Source organism: Patiria miniata, unplaced genomic scaffold (assembly GCF_015706575.1).
Source record: "Patiria miniata isolate m_02_andy unplaced genomic scaffold, ASM1570657v1 HiC_scaffold_3, whole genome shotgun sequence".
NCBI lineage: Eukaryota > Metazoa > Echinodermata > Asteroidea > Valvatida > Asterinidae > Patiria > Patiria miniata.
Window position 1 is genome coordinate 36195924 of NW_024037069.1, and position 21719 is coordinate 36217642.

Below are 21719 nucleotides of genomic sequence, written 5' to 3' on the forward strand. Positions count from 1 at the left end.
AGATTGTTCACGACTGATTTTTATTGGCAGCTGCAAGTGTGAAAAGTGTTTGCACTTTGGAATTGTGCTATTTTTGCGTTTCCTTTCACCGGCACTGAATACTGAAACATTTCAGGTGACTGGAGTCCCCCTCCCCCCTCCCCCCCAACCGACACCCCAGGTCTGAACTTGTGAAGACAGGTGCAGGATCATGTATAAATTATCCTGGGCAAACAAGCCAAGATTTAACAAATGTAACCAGAGACAATTTTTAATTTAAGAAATATCCCGTCACAACAATACTGACAGGACATGAGGCTAAAAAAAAAAAAAAAAAAAGTACATCAGCCTCAGCTCTTAACCTTTCTGGGAGTCCCAATGCTCACCGATGCGCGGAAGAAAATGGCTTGTGTGCAACAGAGTGACTACAAGCCATAAAAATTACAATGAACGGTGCTCAACATTGCTCACATCTTGAAAGCCAGCGTTTGTGCATTAGGCCTACTTGGCTGAGCCACAAACTGCCATCAGGGTATCTCGTCTACAGATCGCTAGCCACAAGATAATGAGGGCTGAGAAGATGTGAGGGTACAGAGTCATTGCAGGATGTAGAGCCAAGGAACATTCAGTTAAATAGAGTTAATATTGACAGTGGATTTGGCCCGTGCTATTTATGGGCCCAGTTCAAAATTCAACCGAGACTAAGAACATGGTGAATTTATCTTCGCTTAAAATAGTTGGGTTTTTTTGGTGAAAATATCGCATGGCTAGTTGAATATGTATGTGAATTCATATCAAAATAATCAATTCCAAAATAATATAATCAAAGTTTGTAACAAAAAAGTATTTTTAACGAATCCTCAGAATGTAACGCTGAAAGTGAATTTTGTATATAAGTAAAAAAAAAATCCTTGCATTTTATTACTTGTAACAAAGAAATTGGACATGCTTACGTGCAAGTATACATCCTTATTTATCTCCAGTGATGTTAATTTGCCACAAACACACACGATCAATTATCCAATCTTCAGTTCATGTTTTAACACCCCAGTCCTAACAAAGGCACCATTGTTGACTTGTCAGGGGTAACAATAGCCAAAGATTAATGAGCTTTGTTTAGTTTCAATCTTTTTGTTTAGTCAACTCACAATTTGATGCAATAAATGGTACATCTGTTCCATACACAGAATCCACATCCAACACTAATCAGCTTATATATTCCTAACTGTTAACTGTTTGTCTAACTGTGACAAATCAATAATGATGATAAAACCACAAAGTTGACATGGATATCTGGAAACCAGAAGTACACACACCAGAGGCAGGTGGTCAATCAATGCAATATGCTGGTGTAGTTTGTGACATGTATGGTGGGAAACTAAACAGTCACAGTTACAGAGTACAGAACTCATTAACTGTGGATGGACAACTATTTATTAAACAAAGAAGATCAATTCCTTTGTCTGTTTTTTGTCCCCACAAATTGGTGGGGTAGTGATAGCCTAATTGATTGGTTGGGAAGGGGGGGGGGGGTGCAAGGGGGTTCCTCACCCCCCCCCCCAAAAAAAAGGTTTGTTCTTTGTGCATTGACTTCAAGGGAAAGCGATCAACAGTGTTTTATCACGGGAGTCTCTTTATGAGGAACCGAAACAAAACATGAGATCAAAGTCCTGAGTTTTTTTTTTCGTGACTGAAGGTTTTACCAAAGTCCACATCCTGAGCGGATAGATCAAAAGGATGGTAAATATCCAACTTTTCCCTCTGGTCAGAAATAAAAAGCTCAATTTAAAATGTTTGCCGACTGAAATTTATAAATAATGATGGTAACGGTTTGTGATGTGCACTGGTGTAACTTGGTCTTCCGTTGACTCTTCCATTACTATGGCAAACATGCACGATAAAAACATTACCTCACCGGTTCCATCCAAGAAATGTTTTCAAGTGAGCACTCAAATTTACAGCTTTGTATCATTGCCGTCAAGAATGTAAAGAAATAGGGGTATCACATCAAAGGATTTGTAAATGCAAATTGATCTCTCAAATTGAACAAAATTACTTTTCTTTCTTTATGTACTTTTGTCAAAGTGAGTACATGTAACAAAAAATCCTCAAGCTTGCACAAAGACGTTGCTTATTAAAAAAGGAATTGTATAAACTGCCCAAATAGAAAATTATGCAAGCATTAAAACATACAGTTTGTTGGCAACACATTGCTACCTTCCTATTTTATTATTCAAGCAATCATCAACATCCACTTCCAAAATACTTTTCCAAAGAATTGTAAAATTCCCCCAGATTGTACACACAAGGGGTAATGGTCTTCACAAGTGACCCAGGATTTCCTGTGTGCACTGGCAGTGCTGATAATGCCAAAACCAGCAGGACTGTGTTAATGCATGGTACGGGGCCACTAACAGCTGCCAGGCAATGGCAACATAGCATACTGCAGGTTAAAGGGGCAGTATAGTTATCATGTGAGAACAAAATAATACACTATTTAATTTTGAGTTAATACACACCAGATGTACATTCAGCCATTTAACCACTTTATTTGTGTATTTTTATGTGAATATTTGATGTTAAAAACAATTGGAAGGATACATTCTGCAATTTACAAACAAAAACCTTCAAAATGAAACTTTTGATGTAATTGATAAATGTACATATGTATGTCCTTTGGACAGTAGCAATCACCTGGCTTTTACTGAAAGTTGCATTTACATATTTTGTTAAAAAAACAACTAGCTTTAAGATATACCTTACTCCACAGATAAAAAAAAAATTGAATTACAAACAAGTTTCTCTGACTAGAATTTAGACATAAAACATGTAAACAAATCTTCAAAATGCCATCAGCTTTTTCAGTGTCGGCCCTTGGTATTCTTAAAAAATGTTATTAAAAAATTAGCAACTCGTCCATGTTACGCCAACTGTGACAACATTTCTCATCACTCCTAGGCCTACTGCAGGTTCTCTCGTCAAGTGTCGTGACAATCTAAACTGCATTTATGCCCGAGATAAACACACAAAAGGTGCTCAAATTAATATTGATGGCATGCCTACAGCTCTTAGAGAGAAACTCCAAATGCAACAGTAAATGCTAACCATGTCCTCAGGATGTTTATTGCAGGATCCTCGCAACACTTTACTCTCCCCCTCTCGCCTTGTTTCCTTCCATTTTTTATGGCAGTTTTTTATTTTTTCTCAGCAGACATGTTCTCTGCCAGAAGGGACATAGGCAGGTGCATTTACGGCCCTGGGAGGAACAATGTGTTCAACTTTGAAAAACAAGACATGTTTGCTCATACTTGTGTAATGTGGGGATTCTTTGGCGTTTTTTTTTTCCTTTTTCTTTCTTTCTTGTGCATTCAATATTGACATTCCCTGCGGTGATATGCATAAGTATCGGCAAGGACAGAAAAGCCTTCATTTAGTGGATGTTTTATTCAACGAATTATTGGGATAACCTTGAATATGAAGAAATTACAGGGAGATGCGAACCTTGCCTCTGCCTTATGGCCGTCAATTTTTATGAATTATTAATAGGTTATTTGTTATTCAAAGTAGCAAACAGGACGGCAGGGATGAATTTCAAACAGGAAAATTATCTTAGGTAATCAGTAGATAGATACGGATCCTTCAAACATCGCTACCCAGTGTACCACTTGATTTGTTGTGGAGGTTTGCAATCAATTTCTTTGTTCAATTGAGTATTGATAAAGAGTGAACCGAGCCGGCCTCCCTTTGTGGCTAAGTTGATCTGTTGGCAGTTGCAATATTCACAACAGAGTTTCTTCTTTGAAACCAAAGGCACAAATCAAAATGACAGTTTCGTTACACTTTCACCTTTCTTTAACGAAAGGTGAAGAATCGTTGGATGCCCTTTCAACATTCTGAACATATTTTAAAAAGGATGAAAAAAAGTACAAAAGTAAAAAGCAGGTCGATTGCAAAGCATAAAGTACTGTCATTGTACACGACATTTACAAAGGAATATCTTGTCTTGTCACTTGTATATGTTTTTATCGGTCATAGGGGTTACTGCATTTCTCGAAGCCGTATTTTGTTATTACTTCACAATAGCTGCGGGTGGATGTTATTTATGGGAGCACTGAAAGAAATGAGTGCAGAGAGAAATGAATATTGATCGACAGTGTCTAATGTACAAACCACTGTGAGAGATAGCATTACATGTACCTTACGGCTCACTCAAATCAATGGCAAAACAATGTCGGATGACTACGACCAAACGGAAGTAATTTATAACTGAAATTTGTAGCGGTGTCTCATTTCAAGTATTTTTTTTTTTCAAATGGTATTCATGTCAACTTATGCTAGGTAAACAAGATTTGTTTTTTCCCAGGAAAATTAATGAGCAACCACCGAGTGGAATAAAAATCACATATTGAGTGTTAGGCCTACGTTACTATGTGGTTGTATTTTGCCGAGTAAGAATAATTTGTGCGTAATTTATTATTGTTGCTAATTATATACTACAATTCGAGTATAATTTTCCCTTATATACAGTACTGGTACAGTACATTATCGTTTAAATGGTTGCTATAGTGACAGTTTCTTTTAGCCAAAAGGACCTCTATGCCATTTAGGGATAATTTGTTTTCATTTTTTTTTAAGACGTGCCACCCACACTATAGTTTCAATGTAGTGTACAGGCAGAATAAATCTTTCAATGTTTGACATCAGAAACGCTAATGTCATCTGGCTATCTGGGTCTGCTCAGGAGAATATTGTGTTTTAAACATTTACAGGTTTTCTTTTTTTAATGTTGGAAAAATCAAAAAGCCACTTTAAAAAGAATACTTGAAATACACATATTTTAACAAAACATAGTTTTATTTTCATCGCCCATGAATCAGCTACTCTGATGAATACAGGACTTGATTTTCAGGGAAATAGACATGTGAAGAATCACAACGTTCTCCAATAAATCAAGCCTACATGTACCAGCAGTGTCGGACTTTATTCATTTTTTTTTTCAATTATATTATTATCCGTGTTTTATGTCTAATTTCCTAGTTTTCCTGACAATATCCTGGTCATTCAGCCAGTTGGCCACCCCTTGACCTACCACACAATGAGCAGAGAATCGACAACATTGTCTAAAGCCCTCCCCCACTCAAACATGTTAGCTTTACAAATCGTATTGCTTTACCGCTCTGTGACAATGGCCTAATCTTTGGCGATGCTTAGCCGCCAGTTGCCATAGCAGTCGATGATGTCATAACGTCAGCAGTTTTATGTTTGAGCCAAGACACAAACGGCAGACTATAGTGCTACTGAGATCCACACTTTTTTTTCTTCCGAAGGAAACACGCACATCCTTAATCGTTCCAAACATATGGACTACGGATTTCGGTTGCCCTAAGTGATTTTAAATCATGTGGAGGGCGATCCAAATTAAAGTCATCAATTTTTTTCTTCGCTCTATCTTTTCTCCTCATCCCAAATGGAGTACCTCATGACACAGTTAACTCGTTAAATATGACATTTGTCCTAGTTCTGCTTCCTGCGGCTTATTTAAGCCTGCTGGATAACGTCTGGTCAACACATATGCAGTGGTATGGATTAATGCTTTTAATAAAGTCAACACATGGACACACACAGGCCCTACAGACATTCTTAGTTTGCCGAGACTACAGCCGAGTTTCAATAAAAGTTGCCTCAGTATCCTGATAACGTGCCACTGAAATGAGCCCGGTTCACGATTGTTTCGCCACTTCATGACAAAAATCATGAAACCAATAAATATAACTCCAATAAAAACAAGTGCTTCATAAATCATAACCAACAAAACTGTGGATCAAAAACAGTTGGAAATCTTTGTTTTGAGACAACTGTCTTAAATTATCGGCTTAAATTATGAATTATTGGCCGAGTGTCTAAAATTGGACACGTACATTTCATCCCAAACATTTTGGAGTTAAGAGTAAAGCCTGCCATCTAAGATATTTATATTTTTTTGTGAGAATAGGTATAAAAACCACTGTTCAACTCATGATTCAATAATAAACAATGCATATCCTTCAGATTTTAGTCTCTGAAGACAAAAGTGCATGCACTTGAACTCGGTACTCTCTGATAAAGTACACAGACAGAATTAAACTTGGCGTATCCAACCAGTATCACGTTTGCTCGGCTAGGTCATCCGTCAAAACTAGGCAAGGATCATGATATCTAATTAATCAGCGAGGCCGACTCACGGTGTCATCATACTTTTTGCTCTTTACGCTCATTTACACTAATTTATTTAACGGTATAGAAGACTTGAGAGCAGAGCCAACCTAATGAGACATTGGACAAGATGGGGTTTGACTTCAGCCTCATTTACAAAGCGTAGAATTTTTGTATTTTTTTTTATATGAGAAACTTTAATATAGCCACCTGCTTTCATTTCCTGACTAACTTAAACCAACAGAAGAATACAAGAAATATGAGAAAAGGTTGCTGGTGTTTATGGGCAGGTGATGCATTCATGAAGGTTCAATCTCTATTTTTATTTGAATCAAATGGCAATTGAAATCCACATTAACTTGAATCTTTTACACAACTTACCGGTGTTTTGCAGCCATTATTACTGCACATGGGTATTGAAACTCAACGTAGGTTTAAGCCCAAAGAATTCACTAAAAGATTATGCACAGTGATGCAAAGGGTAGTCATAACTTTCTTGAAAGTCACATCACATGTGTAGACAGAAGCCATTTACTGAGGTTGCACCACTTTCGCACATTGATGGTATGAGCACATGTTACGCCTCCGACAAATAGTTTTTTTTGGAATTACAGGTACTCCTCCAATAATGAATGCTCGCATCATCCGTGTGAGTGCAGAAACACCTCAGTAATGGCGGTTGTTGGATTACACAACTGTGCACCTACGGTATGGAAGCCACTGATTCCACTTTCCATAGTACGTGACTGCTGGCTTGAGCCAAGTAATTTGGACGCGTTCTAAGGATTTTTATTACTGAAAGTCACATGACATGTTTAGATCCATCCGAGTGCACCATCTATCACGAAGGCCCTCTTCAATGGTGAAAGCATTATGCAATCTGTGCTTCAGATTATCGGTCATGTTTTTTCCATTGAATGGGGTCTTGTGCGTGTACGGTGATCACGTGATCGGATTTGTCTATACCAAGAGAATTTGACTGACCTGTGATCTTATCCTTGACGAGTTTACAGGACTCAATCTCTCCAAACTTTCCAAAGAGCGATCGCATCTCTTCCTGGGAGGTATGTTGAGGCAGGTAGTTGACTATCAGATTGGTCTTGCTCTCCTCGTTGTTATTGTTGTTGTTGGCTTTGCCTGCCATGACGCCATTCTGCATCACCTGTTGGCTTGGTCCGTCCATCATGCTGCCTGGGACTCTGTGAAATAAAAGGATAGGGGTTGATTCAAATAATTACTCAAAAGCCAAATCAAGGTTTCACTTTCACAAACTGGCCTTATACATTCATTTTGGGGGATGCTAGTCCAATAGCCGACAAGCTTATAATCACATTGTTTTGCTTATTCTTAATTTTAAGCCACAATTCTTTACTCGCACGAGACTTTTCATCGTTCATGTGTCTGTCATATCTGTCACCACTGAGGGGGAACTTGTGTATGAGCGCACAGTGTGTTTATAGACGGGTTTATTGTAAATTTCATGGTTAGTAATACTCCACATTCTGTTGCACTATTCCCCTGAACTTCCTCCTTCTGTCTCAGAACCAGAAACCTGTGTGGAAACATCAACTTGAAAACTAAAGGAAGTCGTAATTGTAATAGATCTCCGGCTCTCAAACATGTCTGCCAACAACTGCCCCCCCCCCCTCGTTCTCAACCTAGACTCACCCAATGCCAAATTATATCAGTACGATCTAAATTTATGCAGAGGAGGGAAAATTTACCCAGAATGAATCAGCATGTACTAGATCAAGAAACTAAGCTCACTTTAATTCAATTCCTCTTTGCCTTATTTGCCGCCTCGCTCAATGAAATTTAGAATAATCTAATTGACAAGCAATTCCTTCGGTCGATATCAAAGAGTACTCTTGATAACATTGAATGTATGAGGTGCATTAGGGCACCAGGGAATAGCTCATATACTGAGATAAACCATCATTTAGGGAAGATTATTCCAATTTGTTAATGATAATATTATCACAGGAAACAAACCTGCAAAAATGAATTTAAAAAAACATCACTATTATTACATTCTAAAATAAAACTAATTAGACAAAATTGAATATTTTCTTACTACATTTTACCACCCTTTGTGGTATTTGCTTGATACCCAGGTTAAAAATAAAAAAATGTCATCATTTGAATTTTTTTTTTTTTTAATTGAAACTTAACGAAACATTTATACAGAAAGTAATCCACATCATTAATTAATCAAATATCAGTGTAAATTACAATTTATTTTTAATACCAAGTTTTAGACTTCAAGGCTAAAAAAATAATTGGACTTGACATTCTGACATGTATTGTTGACAACTTTATGTGCCTAATTTTTCCAAAGGGAGATCATGACTAGTTTATATTAATAGTTAATATTAATATCCTTAGGTAAAACCCAATATTGATTTACATCACCCCGACGCAAATTTCATCTTATGAATATCCTTAAGCTCAGGAAAACCTCATTTTGAGTCTCCTACAAAAAGATTACTTTTCTCAAAAGTTAAAAATAAACCAAAGGCATGTATGAAAATCCAATACTCTGAGAATCCTACAAATGCTTGATTTCAAAAACTGAATTTTAGGCCAAAAAAAATAAACATTCGGTCTCTGGTCAGACCAAAGTTCCGGAGTTGACGCGGCCACGCGCTTTTATTTTATTTTTTTTCTTCAAGCTTGGATTGTACAGACAAGGTGGGTACTATTTTGTTTTTTTTTGGTGTCCTCATGCACATTGGTGTCCTCCATAATTTGCCTTGGTGCTTTCGATCATTTGCCTTGGTGCAATTTCCCATTCCTTGTGCTCTTTGGTAAAAAAAATTGAGGAGGGGCGGAAATAGAGGGCGCTGTTGGAGCTACCGCGGAACATTTTGGAAAAAAAAAAGATCGACGCGCATGATTAAAATCGACGCGCGCGCTGACCAGAGACCGACTTATTTTTTTTTTTTGCCTTACATGTAATCCCTACCACCATTCACCCCTCCAAAAAGCTAGAAATTCCCCACGCTATTCCATCTGTGTATTCCAGTTACCACTTCCGAGGCTTATCACAATTAATCCTCCCATATGCGACAGTCAAGGACCCTCTACACCATAAATACTACCGTAGTACCCTCGACAATCTCAAAGCAACATCACGAGGCATAATCTGCCATATGCTGGCATTTTTGTTTCAATAATTTACCCACCCAACATGCAGACTTCAAGTGGCCTGTATTACATGGAATAATAGTTGTCTACTATCTTGAGTTTGACAGGGATTGATGGCTGATGGAGCAACAGAGCAATTGGCTATTGAATCCAAAACAATAAATGCTGCAAATGCTGCTTGATTTGTCTTTTTTCCCCTCCTGGGAGGGGGGGGGGGTAGGAGGGATGGGAGGCAGGAAAGAAAGAGGCATCACATCTCTTAATAAAAACCAGAACAGCAGAGCTAACAGAAAACTCCCACCATCATCGCAATCATTAACCAAGTTTGGCCGGGAAATTAAAAAGAATCAGTGAGCACAATGAATGATGATGCAGGCAGTATGTGATTGATTGTGAGGATCAAGCTTGCACTTAACTTTGGCTGCCCATAACATGAATAGCAGAGCAATAACAGATATACATAGAAACTCTAAACAACTGGCCATTTAATAAGCTGGTGAAAAGAGTGCCGGAGAACGACAGTAAAATGTCTACCTTTTACCATTTCCTGTAACGCTGGTGGATTATAAATAGCGTGTCTTTTCAGTAGCTATATTGAATTATTTAGATTGGCTTGGGCTGTCTGGTCAAGTTGACATTTGGCTGCAGCTGCCAGCAGTGAAATCCGGCAATGCAGAAACAAAGACTCGTTAATTGTTCATTTTAATCCTTCATTTTCCCTTAGGATGCCCTTTAATGGTAATACCGACTGGCTGATCTTTGCCTATCTGCAAATGAGGACTGCTATCATCTGATAGCTGGGTCTGATTTTGATTGAGCTTCTTATTATCGCACTCAGCTGATAAACAAGTCAAACACAATCTGTTTTCCTGCTTAATGCCCAGATATCGCATAGCTCACACAGATTTGTGACTACTGCGAAAGCAGCATCAAATTACCAATGGCTTGTACTTTTTTGTCTTGTATCAAATTCATTGGTAATGTAATTGTGTTTTTTTTAATCCACATGAAATTATGCAAACCTAGCTACATTTGGATCCCCAAAATAAATATGGCTGCTCCATTTGCAATGCAATTAAAAAAATTAATTTAAAATTATGAAAACCTGGAGGTCACATTATCATATGTGCATGCTGTACACACCTTTTATGACCGAATCATAAAAATGGTTCCATATGCAATTCATCATCATTATTTCAATTGATATGCAATTATTTCTGCTTGAATGAAAGGAATATAGATCATTAAAATTTGTGGATCTGAACAGGCCGATGGTGAATTTTGACGACTTGTTCATACCAGATGTTATGGTTGGGATTCAATCATGCAGCGATCAGTTCCGTAAAGCTCACCTCTGGACTGATAATCTATTTTCATTTCAATTTCCTAAAGACAACATGCGCTTGTCAGGGATGCAGTAGCGGCAGTACACTAATCATTCCTTGTTGAATCGCCTTTGTGATTCATGGAAGTGACTTAATTGTCCACCTATACCCCTAGGATTTCATGCAAGCAGGTCAGGTTATTGAACGGACATGTGCGACAGGAAACACAAAACGCATTCGTCTGCACGTCTCCTAAGCTGACAACTTCCTTTAGGATTGGGCAAAATATTCCGTGCACGCTAACCCGCCCGCTCCGATTACAGATAAACAGCTTGTAGGCTTGGGCAAAGTCTCAAATAACACTACTCTTCCCAAAATGTCAAGTGAGGGATCTAAACCACTTTCCTTTCATGAAAATACGAATTAACAAACACAAAGAGCTTTAAAAGTCTTGGTGAATAAATGGCATCTTCATGACATGTTTGTGATACGACCAGGTACAATCAAACAAAAACATTTAAGGGGTTAAGGACTATCATTATTGAAAACTGCTCAAACTATTTGAGGGAGGCAATGTCTGTCAGGGGCCAAATTAAAAAATTTTGAAAAATCAATCAATTTAATTAACGACTCTATAAAACAAATATTGAAACTGGCTTGCCTGAGCAGGGATTTTATAATTTGTTTACTAATGCTATTTAATCATAATAATCATGGCGCCACCAGTCTACAGGCAATTAAATCTCAAAGGGCAGTAAAGTTGGATGAGATGGATTTCTGATGTACTTTTACAAGGTTTTCTTTTCATTTTGGATTTTAAAGGTGGAAACGGATATATGTACACAAATGTATTAAGATTGGTGTACAAATTGCATCTGCAATCAAGATTAACTCTATTTCTCAGTGTGAACGAACATCCAAGAAGGAGAAAGTTATCATTATTATTCAATGTTTTAAGAAGTTGGCCATCATCAGTTAAGTCAGTTCGGTACAAAAATGAAGAACGGATGCTGAATTAAGCTAATAAAAAGTACATGTGTCATTTTTGCTTGAACAGTTTATTGCACTTTTGGTAATTTTGCAACAATTTGATGCATATGCGGCACATTTAATAGTTGAATTGGTATGTTTTAGAATAGGGATGCTAATATGTATAATCTATTGCAATCCGATAAGTAATTTTGCTGGAATTGTTTTTCTAATGTGCACGGTCAGGGACTACATCCACTGTACACCGAGGGTAGTTCCAACATGCAGTGCCCAATAACATGTACACAGACATGCATTAAATGAAGCATAGCCATATTTGACCCGCTTTGCCCGCCAGCTTTCTTAAAGATGACCTCTTCTTATAGTCTGACACGTCTCCTCAGACGCATGAACTCAGAGACTGTATGTTGGTCAAAGTAAATGTAAGAATTGTGTGCGCACGGCCGAGCTTTTGCCAAATCCAGTAAAATTGAGTGTTGATTAGTCTGGGAAATTGTAGAGCAGGTGACGCAGCATGTGTACATTTTACATCATTACAGAGCAAATCTACACTGTCTTAAATATATTTTTTTTTAGACAAGCTCTCAAACTGCATTTATTCAAACAAAGAAAGCATGTTTGCATTTAATCACATAAAAATATGTTACTCTTACTATGCAATCTGCATAGTGTGGCATTTGATAACACACATATTGTCACACTCAAAAGGTTATGTAAATTTAAAGTACAGGATAATTTACATTTAAATTGGGTTTTTCGTTTATCATACTATACAAATATCAGACTTTACTTGTTCACAATGAATGATTGCTGATAATATTCCGACTTAAACAAGAGGTCTTGGTTTTGTAAATTAGGAATTGTTTGGAAGAAAAATTATATCATGAAAATGACTCTTTTTCAACCGAGTTATAACGCTTTCAAGTAAACGTTATCTTCATCAAAAGAAGTAAAATTGTTTTAAAAGGCAGACTTATTTCCTGCTTTAATCCAAATTTATATCCTGCATTATCCCCGCTTCAACATAAAATTGCGACAGCTATACTCGCTGAGATTACACACGAAGGAGAAAAAGGGCGCTACCACACATATGCATCTATGCCCAGAAGCCACGGGTGCCCCAGAACACGATAGGAATTAGGCCACGCTCGGTAAATGCACTCCATTTCGGTCTAAAATAACTGGCGATTGCCCCATCAATGGCAGACGTTGGCCAATATTATTGAATTTGCCTGTGCTTATTGGCTCAGTGGTCTGGAGACAAAGCAACGACATGAAGCTCTACACAAAGGGGAGTGACTGGATGGGATGGGGTTTTTTTCTTCTTTGTTTACAAATTCTGGTCTCCGTGGGTCTGGCTTAAAGTGCACCGATATTAATTCTGGTTGCTGGCTGGGCTTAGGAAATATTATAATTAGTTGTGGAACACACATACTGGGATGGCTGGTAATTTAACTCAAAAATATCAGTGGCTTTTTTTTCTCCTCCTCCCCCCCCCCCAAAAAAAAAAAACCCATAGAATTTGGAATAAAGTTTGGTAACTTCAAACTTGTAACATAAAAGCAGCATTTAAAGTATTTCAGCGTACACAAACTTAGGAACTAAAATAAGCTTTAAATCGTGCATTTTTTTGATTGATTTTTTTTTTTTTAACAAGTACATGTAGCACCAAGAAAATTTGCATTTATTGTGATTTACATGTACTTGTGCAAATACAAACTTGTGCACATTTCTTATCATCAAAACAGATCTGTTTCTTTACTCAACCCAACCACCATAATTCTAAATTATTCATGAAACAAAAAATGTGCTTTTCCCCCAACTAATCGGCGTCTCTTTTCCCTATACTCTCTCAGTGAGAACACAACTTGAACTGAACCAATGAATAAAGAAAGACGCCCAGAACCGGTCACATGATCCCAGTTTGATTAATCCAGCACCCGTGATGGTCTTCTGTTGATTGCTGGCTAACTGTTCCATAAATCACCTTGGTAACACATTTTGCACAAAAGAACTTGCTGGTGCGGCTGCCAAATCCCAAAATGCTGAACAGAGTGATTGCATGGCATTTTTTTATTACAAGTTTTTATCCTAAAATGAAAGAAAAATTAATGCACTCTGGGGTGTTGTGTGCAGCTGCAAATTTTTTTTTATAGCCAGAGACATTTGTTTCAAACATTTTGCACATTAGTTGACTGACATTTTGTTTGTTGCATGCAGCATATTAAATTAATCTAATGTTCCCATGTGCTTTTTGATTTCTTTACCAAGACATGCGAAACTCCTTAATGTACACTATGAGAAGCAGAGTCCTAAACATCCTACATATTGTAGATATTTCAAAGTCTGACTTTTTCCTCTTATACCAGACCCATATTAGAGGAAGCCTAACTGACAGGATGTCCTTACCTAATATGGACATAGAGGAAAAGGGTCAAAGTTCAATGGGAAGGCAGTTGGGATGTAAACACAGGAAGAGGTGAACGGCATTGCTGGGCCAAATGCCAGAAGGAAATGGCTGATATAAACCTTTCGTAGCGCCCCCCCTCCCCTCCACTAACTCACTGGATGTATAAAGGTGGTGACAAGTGATTAGAAATGCCTGGCCTGGTCAGTCATGTCAATACAACTGGTCATCCAAGATTACAATTTGGGGGCCGAAGTTAGAGATGAGGAATTTGCCAATTAAAAGCTTGATTTTGATGAAGATAGAAAAAGGGACTTTTCTTAATTTAGACGGTATGTTAGCAGTGCTCATTTTAAGTATATATGGGCTCTTTATCTCCATTACTGACATTTGAAGTCAAATTCATTGGCTTGCAATATAAAGAATTGCATGTCGAGAAAACAGAAAAATACCACGGGGGAAAATAAGATGACCTTAATTTAAAAGTTTCCTTTTAAGTTCCTTAGTTTCTCCTTCAACCGATTTATTTTGAGCACTTGCAAGCTCAACTCTATTCAATTCATACTAAACATGCAGTAAAAGTTTAGAAAAAGGTCAAATAGCAAAAGGGAGATGAACAATATTCCACATGAACAACTACAAGATACGCTCATATTTAGAAACCTGTCCACCAGAAAACAAAACACCTTTTTCAGACTTCTCATCAAAATATATCCATTTTGAATTTTCCAATAAAACCTAGGCAAAGAGAATCAAACAATCAAGTCCCAACAGAAAAAACAATGACCATACACAAACAAAAAACCCACACGATTCACTAGATTATCAATCTCACACAACAAAATCTTGGAAGTACAGTGTTGCTGGTACACACGAAGATAATAAATTTGATGGCATAAAGTGAAGTGCTGTCTTTGGCCTTCTCGGACCATTACTTTCATACAGTTCATGCAATGATTGATATAAACGATCGTCTTAATTAAACCCATTTCCTTTTATAGTTCGGGCCAGATCAACTGGATTTATGGGTTGGGTGTAAGTGATTGGGTGGAAAAAGTAATTAAAATCATCCTTCGTGGGCGAATGGTTCAAATGTGCCGAGGATTATATCAGTTCATGTCAGGTTTTTATTGCAACTACTTAAGGAAATTGAAATTTGAGGCAGAGGAGTATTATAATGTTACTAGCTGTGAGAGTAAAGGTCATCTTTTGTCTTCTTTCATTAAATAGCTTCAAACCCATTTTGCCAGGAAAAATCTTAGATTTCCTTTCCGTATTGTGCCCCCCCCCCATTTTCCCCCCATTTTTTTTTAAATTGCAATTTATTGATTTTGGGCACAATTTATTAATCTAATGTTGAAAATTATTTATTAATTTTTTGCAACAAGCAATACACATGAACATAACTATAACCTGCAGTGCACGAGCGCAAGAATAATGCCAAGTGGAGCACATCACATTTATATCAACGTAATAAATTCCATCTCGCGCACTAGATTAGGGTTGCCAGTCTATGTGAACGTGTCACACGGCGGTCAGGTTTGCCCAAATAAGCACAGAGAGAAGGATGATTCACTATCAATAACAATAGGCTTTCTCCTACCATGGCCTTGTGTGTCTGGCTCAAGCTGCAGCCAGCCATCTTAATCTAGTTCATGTAGTCCATGGATGACGATGATGTAAGTGGAAATGGGTTCAGATGATAGCAAGAAGCAATGTACACATGCGCGCTGACAGCTGGCTGCAATGCACGCAGTGCGTTATAATGGCACAAGCCACAAGACTTTTTGTAATTGACTCCACTGACAAGATGGCCGTCCTCTACCAAGAACGATGCATTGGCTTACATGTAAAGCAATCTGGGATGTGTGGCATTGGTTATTCTCTTCTTTTTTTACCACTGGAGTAACACGATGTCATCGTGCTGGCATATTTCATGGCTTCGCTTGACCTTAATTCTCTAACTGCAACAAAGCATGGAAATTGCTGGGCGTCATCAAGTTCAGTGAGATTCTTACAGGCCAAATTGTTTATGACAGTGGTATTTATTTCTGATGCAATCCTATGCCAGTGTGATTGGTGCTCGGGATATGCTTTCCATGATGGGTGTCGAATGCAATTTGTTTTATCATCACAATTAGTTCTTTAATATCATGCATCAGTGCAGCGACTGCAAGTGGAATGCCACTTGGCTTAATATAGAGTGTAATATGTCAACGCATTTCCCCAGACATTTCATGCATGTTTTTATGTGCAGTTGACTATCAGAATGAAGAGCAAGATCAAGGAAATACATACATGTATCTTGTGGAATGAAAATTATGATTACTATTAGATATGTTTGAAAATAATATATTATTTTATGTCTATTGGAGAACACTCTATATTTAAAAAAAAAAATCTTATTAGTAAATTAAGTGGACTGTTGGCACCTAAAATCTAAAATGTATCACTAGCAACAACACTAATTAGTAAAAAAATAAACATAATTGACTGCAGAACCAAGTCAACTGTATGAATTCAGGAGGCTTCCTTTCTGCAAAATATAAATGCCCAGCGAGTTCATGTTAAAGGAATGTGTTTATTTTTAAAGTTATAGAATGGAATGATAATAAAAATTGGACTGTAAAGTCATCTCAAGAATTTCAGCACAACGGCATGGCAAGCACTGGGATGGGGTTCTGATGTTGAAGTGTTTCAACAGCTGAAAAATGGCATAGAATAAAGCAGATGCCCTTTCCATGAATCGCTGGCTTTCTAGGCTAGACCAGGTTAATATGCTCATTTTCACAGATGTTATTGCAATTCTTGGAGTTTTGAGTTTCTAACCTTTGAAACAATGCAAAGTACTCCGGATATACTGGGTTTTTTTTAATGGCAATAAGTAAATCATGGTTTCATTTGCGCAAATATTCCACACACAAAATATGTGTGATGTATTGGTAAAAATTATTGCCTCCCAAACCCCCAAATATCAATCAACAGTGGAGTTTTAATGGAAGTATGGTTCCCTTCAATTTTAACGCAATCATTCAACAAGCACAAAGCGAGGCAACAAAGTGTTTGACAGAGCCTACATTCTGGTTTTTTTTCCTGTGTTGCCCTAATAAAAAAAAGAAAAACCATGGTTTGGCCAACAATAAAAACAGGTAATTTCGCAAACAGTACACAGCTGCAGTGTTGGGATCAAGCAAAGCCTCGTTGGGCTTCTATGGGCTCAGCTGGCTGTCTTGAGGTGACAAGCGTACTAATAACCGGCCATAATTACAACACTCAACCACGCTATACATTAATGTTGTTCCAACGCTTTGTGGAAACCAGACAAAGCAACAATACAATGCCAGGTTATATGGGTTAAGTCCCGTCTAATATACAAGCACACGAATGATTTCTTCTTGCAATCTGGCCAATTTTGCGACTAGATCGAATCCCTGTGACTATCCTGCTGTAAGCACTACATTAAGGCTTCGTTTTAGAGTACCGGTAATGATCTTCTTCGAGTCAGATTTTCATGACACTAAAAATGGAAACTATAGTATGCAGCACAAATGGCCTTATTGTGCTTCATCTGATGGGCAATTTCTGTAATGGAACATTTACAACAAGTATTCGGAATATTAGGAAGTCAAGCTATTAACTTTTTTGTAAACAGCTACTTTGTGAGAAAACTAGAAATAGTACATGAGACGATGAGCATAATGATTAGCAATTGAAAATCTTGTTCAATCAACTTTGGATTGAAACCTTCAGCAAAGAATGGAAAGAAAACAGTATAAACCATTTGGACCAATAACTAAGACTAACTGCAGTGAAAAATAACGACAACTGTGTCAGGATATACACATTAACTGTAATCCTGATAGCTCATTTCTGCTGTTTTGATACATAATATGAACCGTGCTGAACATTTCCTGTTTTGTCCACCATCATGATGTGGCATTCAACAACAAAACAGTACAGACTTGTTCCATGTACAGTGGTATGAAAGTAAATGAACGTTGAAAAAGGCTCACTTTAACATGTACATTTACTATGTCTGCATGTACACTGTACACATGCCACACTAAAACACATGACCATGCTCGAGAGGAAAGCCAATATTTAATGAACGATTCACAAGGCAAGGCCAGGGGTTTAATTTAGAAGCTTATTTCCTCAAAAAAAGATCCCCAATTCGTGTTGTCTGTTGGAAAACGGCCAACGCATATGCCATGGATCATGCCCCGCTACAGTGCGTGCATGGCGTACAGTCAGCCATGTTGTTGAAGTGCAATTTTTGTAGTGTACACATTGTACATAAGTGAACATGGAATGGAGTGCATGTACACACTCCATTAGGACTACCAATCTCAACCAACAATGACATGACTGTGAATGTAATTACTGAAATCAATACAAACCCAAGCTATGAACTGTTTCTTTTCAAATGACCACAAGGATGTAACAGGCATCTTGAATTTAAAAAAAAAATTGTGTTTTACTGGCAGTCTACTTCATAGAACAGGAAGTAAGTTCAGGAAATCTAATAATTCTAAAAAATGAAGGTTGTTCTTGTCTTAAAAGACTTGAGCATAAGAAATTTGTAGGTCACAGAAGCAAAATGTTCTCTAAAAGTTTTGTTAAATTGTATAACAAATTTTTCATTAACCTTAACCTAGTGTTCTGAAGGTAAAATTACCATCGCCTATTTTTATTTTTTTTCGGTCACTATAAAATACCATGGCACTTTTTAAGTAACTACACTTCATCACCATAACGGTTTCTTTGTGCACACTGCTGCTAGCCCTGTGGTTTTGGTTCGGAAACTAAAAGCCCACGAACCCACATTGTGAGAATTGGGATAAGCCCTTTTTGTCCATGGTGAGGGGCCACTACACAATGGGCTCCGCGCCAAGGTCTACCCATGGCGCGTGCCGACCACGTGCGGCAATGTAAGGGTCGATACTGATGGGCCTAGCATGGGTCCAACTCGGGTTACTTGCCCCCGTGCTGTACTGATTGACGGGTGGCACGCTTAGAGGGCCAGACGAGGCCCGCACGGTACCCCTGGCACGCGACCGTATACGGCGAGTCGCGTGGCACAACACTTCACCGAGCATGAGTCTAAACTTTGTCAAGGACACCACGGCAAAATGGCTTATCAGCTGCTGCCAGCTACCACGACTTAAAACCCGGAACTTTTTCTGCATACACAGTGTGGTTTTGCCCACAACAGGTTTTTGTTTCCCTTTTGCTGGTTTCAAAGAAACTCTGAAAAAGACTATCTACTGCAGAGGTTTACATTTCAATCTTTTCTTACTTTATCTTTTCTTTCTCAAATCTTGAGAATCTTCAAGCTAACTGGTCAGCATGGTCAGTTTCACAGTAGGCCTAGGCCTAGTTGTATTGCTCCTTTTTAAGCCAACTTGGAAAACACTTAGGCTAGTATTGTTTGTAGGCCTAGTTAATTCTGGAATTGTGGAACTTGGTAAATCAAGATGATATATCAACCCAAATTGGTTAGGAGATTTTGGTCGTCACCCAATTTATAAATACAAGATCCAACATTAATAAACTTCATATTTCTGCCAAACCACCGTTGTCTAACTATAAAACCAGCATGACCAGTGCAGTGAGGGTCTGGTTTCTGCATGGATAGTTTCTAAGTTTGGGGAGGAAATGACAAATTTCTGAATTGGGTCTACGTAGGCCTAGGCCTACATGTTGTAGGCCTACCTCTTTTTAAATGGGGTTCCAACATAATTGATAATTTCCAACATAAAAAAAACTGATCAAAAAAAGGGGTTTCAAAATTTTTATTTGACCAATCAACATTGAGCCTTGTCAATTCCCTATTTCCATTGTTGTGGGGCAAGTTAATATAATAGTTTTTATGGTGAAACTGAAGCCATCTAACCGGCGCAGTTTCACCTTTTGGTGAACAGAATTTTCCAGAAACATTCCTAAAACAAAACAAAATGGAGGGCCGCACGTTAGGTGACGGTCGAAGGCCACGCTAAGTTCTTTTTCTCAGTAACACAACTACAGTACCGGTCGTCTTGTTGTTGACAATTCATTGGTTTTGCCCTCAGAGAATCGAGGAAACGTGGATAGTTAAAGGTTAAAAAAAAAATACACAAAGCAAAGAAATGAGAGTCCAGCTAATACCATGAGCTGATGAGTTGAAAGTAGGGAAAACACACGTGCTTCCTTGGTGCTTTTGACTTACCTTACAGAGTCTGAACCCGGGTAATCGTCCGAAGACCTGGTAAACTCCGTGGATTGGTACACACAATTCATGCAAGCGGCGGGGTCAACTCCTGACCAAGGCTCCGTCAGGGTGCTAATCCGAGAAATGTCGCCCTGGGTTTTGTTATCAGCAGAGACGAAAATCGGCTCCCGTGTTAACCAGGACCCGACTTGGAATGGAAATAGTCGCGTGAGTCAGAATGACTGTATTTTGTTTCTTCAGAGACGGTGGAGGGATTACGAAGTCGGTTTCGGCCGGTCGTAAAAATACAACGACGTAGGGGTGACCTCACCGGTTAGACTAAGTAATAGCCCTAACAATACGAAAATGTCCTCTCCTCTAGTAATGCCGTATAAAACACTACACAGCAGTAAGCACTAAAAGCTGCCCTAGGTGGCCGACGCAAAATTATCAGTTGCAAACGAAGGGAAAACGGCTTAAATAAGGGAAATTTTCGGTACAACGAAATGACTTGTCAACTCCTACAGATAACACAACGTACGGATGTGTGTACCGAACAAAAATACAGACAACGTGCAGTATTGGCTTTTATATCGTGAAGACGGATCACGCACCAGCTGGGCCCGTCAGCAGATGAATATCACTACGCCGCATAATTAGATTGTGATTTGTCCAGTCGCGTGTCGGTGATGTCTGGCTGTGTTTACGTCGGAATATAATGAATAATAATTGCGCTACATCAGGAAATGCAATGGTTTTCCCCCCACCATTTTCTGATTTTTGTTTACTGTCTATCAAATATTTCGGTGTGATACCGTTTCTGTTGTCAACTAAAGAGTAGCGAGTAAGACATTTTAATCAATTGTTCGAATGCATTTATGGACTTCATTTTATCATGCAATTGCAATGAATCCAGTTCACTGTGACTTGTTAATTTCTTTAATGCGCTACGAGTTGAAACGAATCAAATTATTATTATTTTATTTTCTTGTGCTGAGTTGATATGACACATTTCAATAATATATAGGCAATAAGATAAAAGTTTATCATTTTAACCATTTGAACAACTCAGTGCAAATGTAGCCTATAAACAAATATTATGGAATTGTTATTACAAACATACGTTTTGGTCCGTACTTTTCCTTTTCAACCACCCCTCAAGAATGAAAAAAAAGGGGGAGAAGATTTATTATAAAAAAGGCAAATTTTGTGGCACCGTGCTGCGTTGCCACAAAATTGGCTTGCTTTTTTTTTTTTAATAATAAATCGTGCGCGAAGCAGTTATGTCCGTTTGACCACTAGCACAGACTACTCACAGCCGGCGAGTGAGGGCGCAAATCATACGTAGCGGTGGAGGCAGATTCTATCCAGGATGAGCCCGTGTTGTACATCATCATGAGCGCAAGGCAAAGCTCATGATGCAGGATGATAGTAGTTATGAACAGATTTTCTCCTCCGTATTTTGCATAACCAACTGAACATGGAGTTT

General features: G+C 38.2%; 1 protein-coding gene across 3 annotated transcripts in view; it reads right to left on the reverse strand.

The window, feature by feature from the left end:
* Positions 1–21719, reverse strand: part of LOC119737432 (ELAV-like protein 1-B) — a 39206-nt gene that overhangs the window by 15811 nt on the left and 1676 nt on the right. For 2 of the 3 annotated variants that reach the window (XM_038211786.1, XM_038211785.1), the window contains exons 1-2: positions 20249–20864; positions 7156–7370 (exon numbers count right to left, since the gene is read on the reverse strand). In XM_038211786.1, the coding sequence (XP_038067714.1) occupies positions 7156–7370; positions 20249–20319 (286 nt within the window). In that variant the 5' untranslated portion in view covers positions 20320–20864. Of the gene's footprint in view, positions 1–7155; positions 7371–20248; positions 20865–21719 lie in introns of those variants that run through there. The other variant, XM_038211787.1, reaches the window with a different exon arrangement.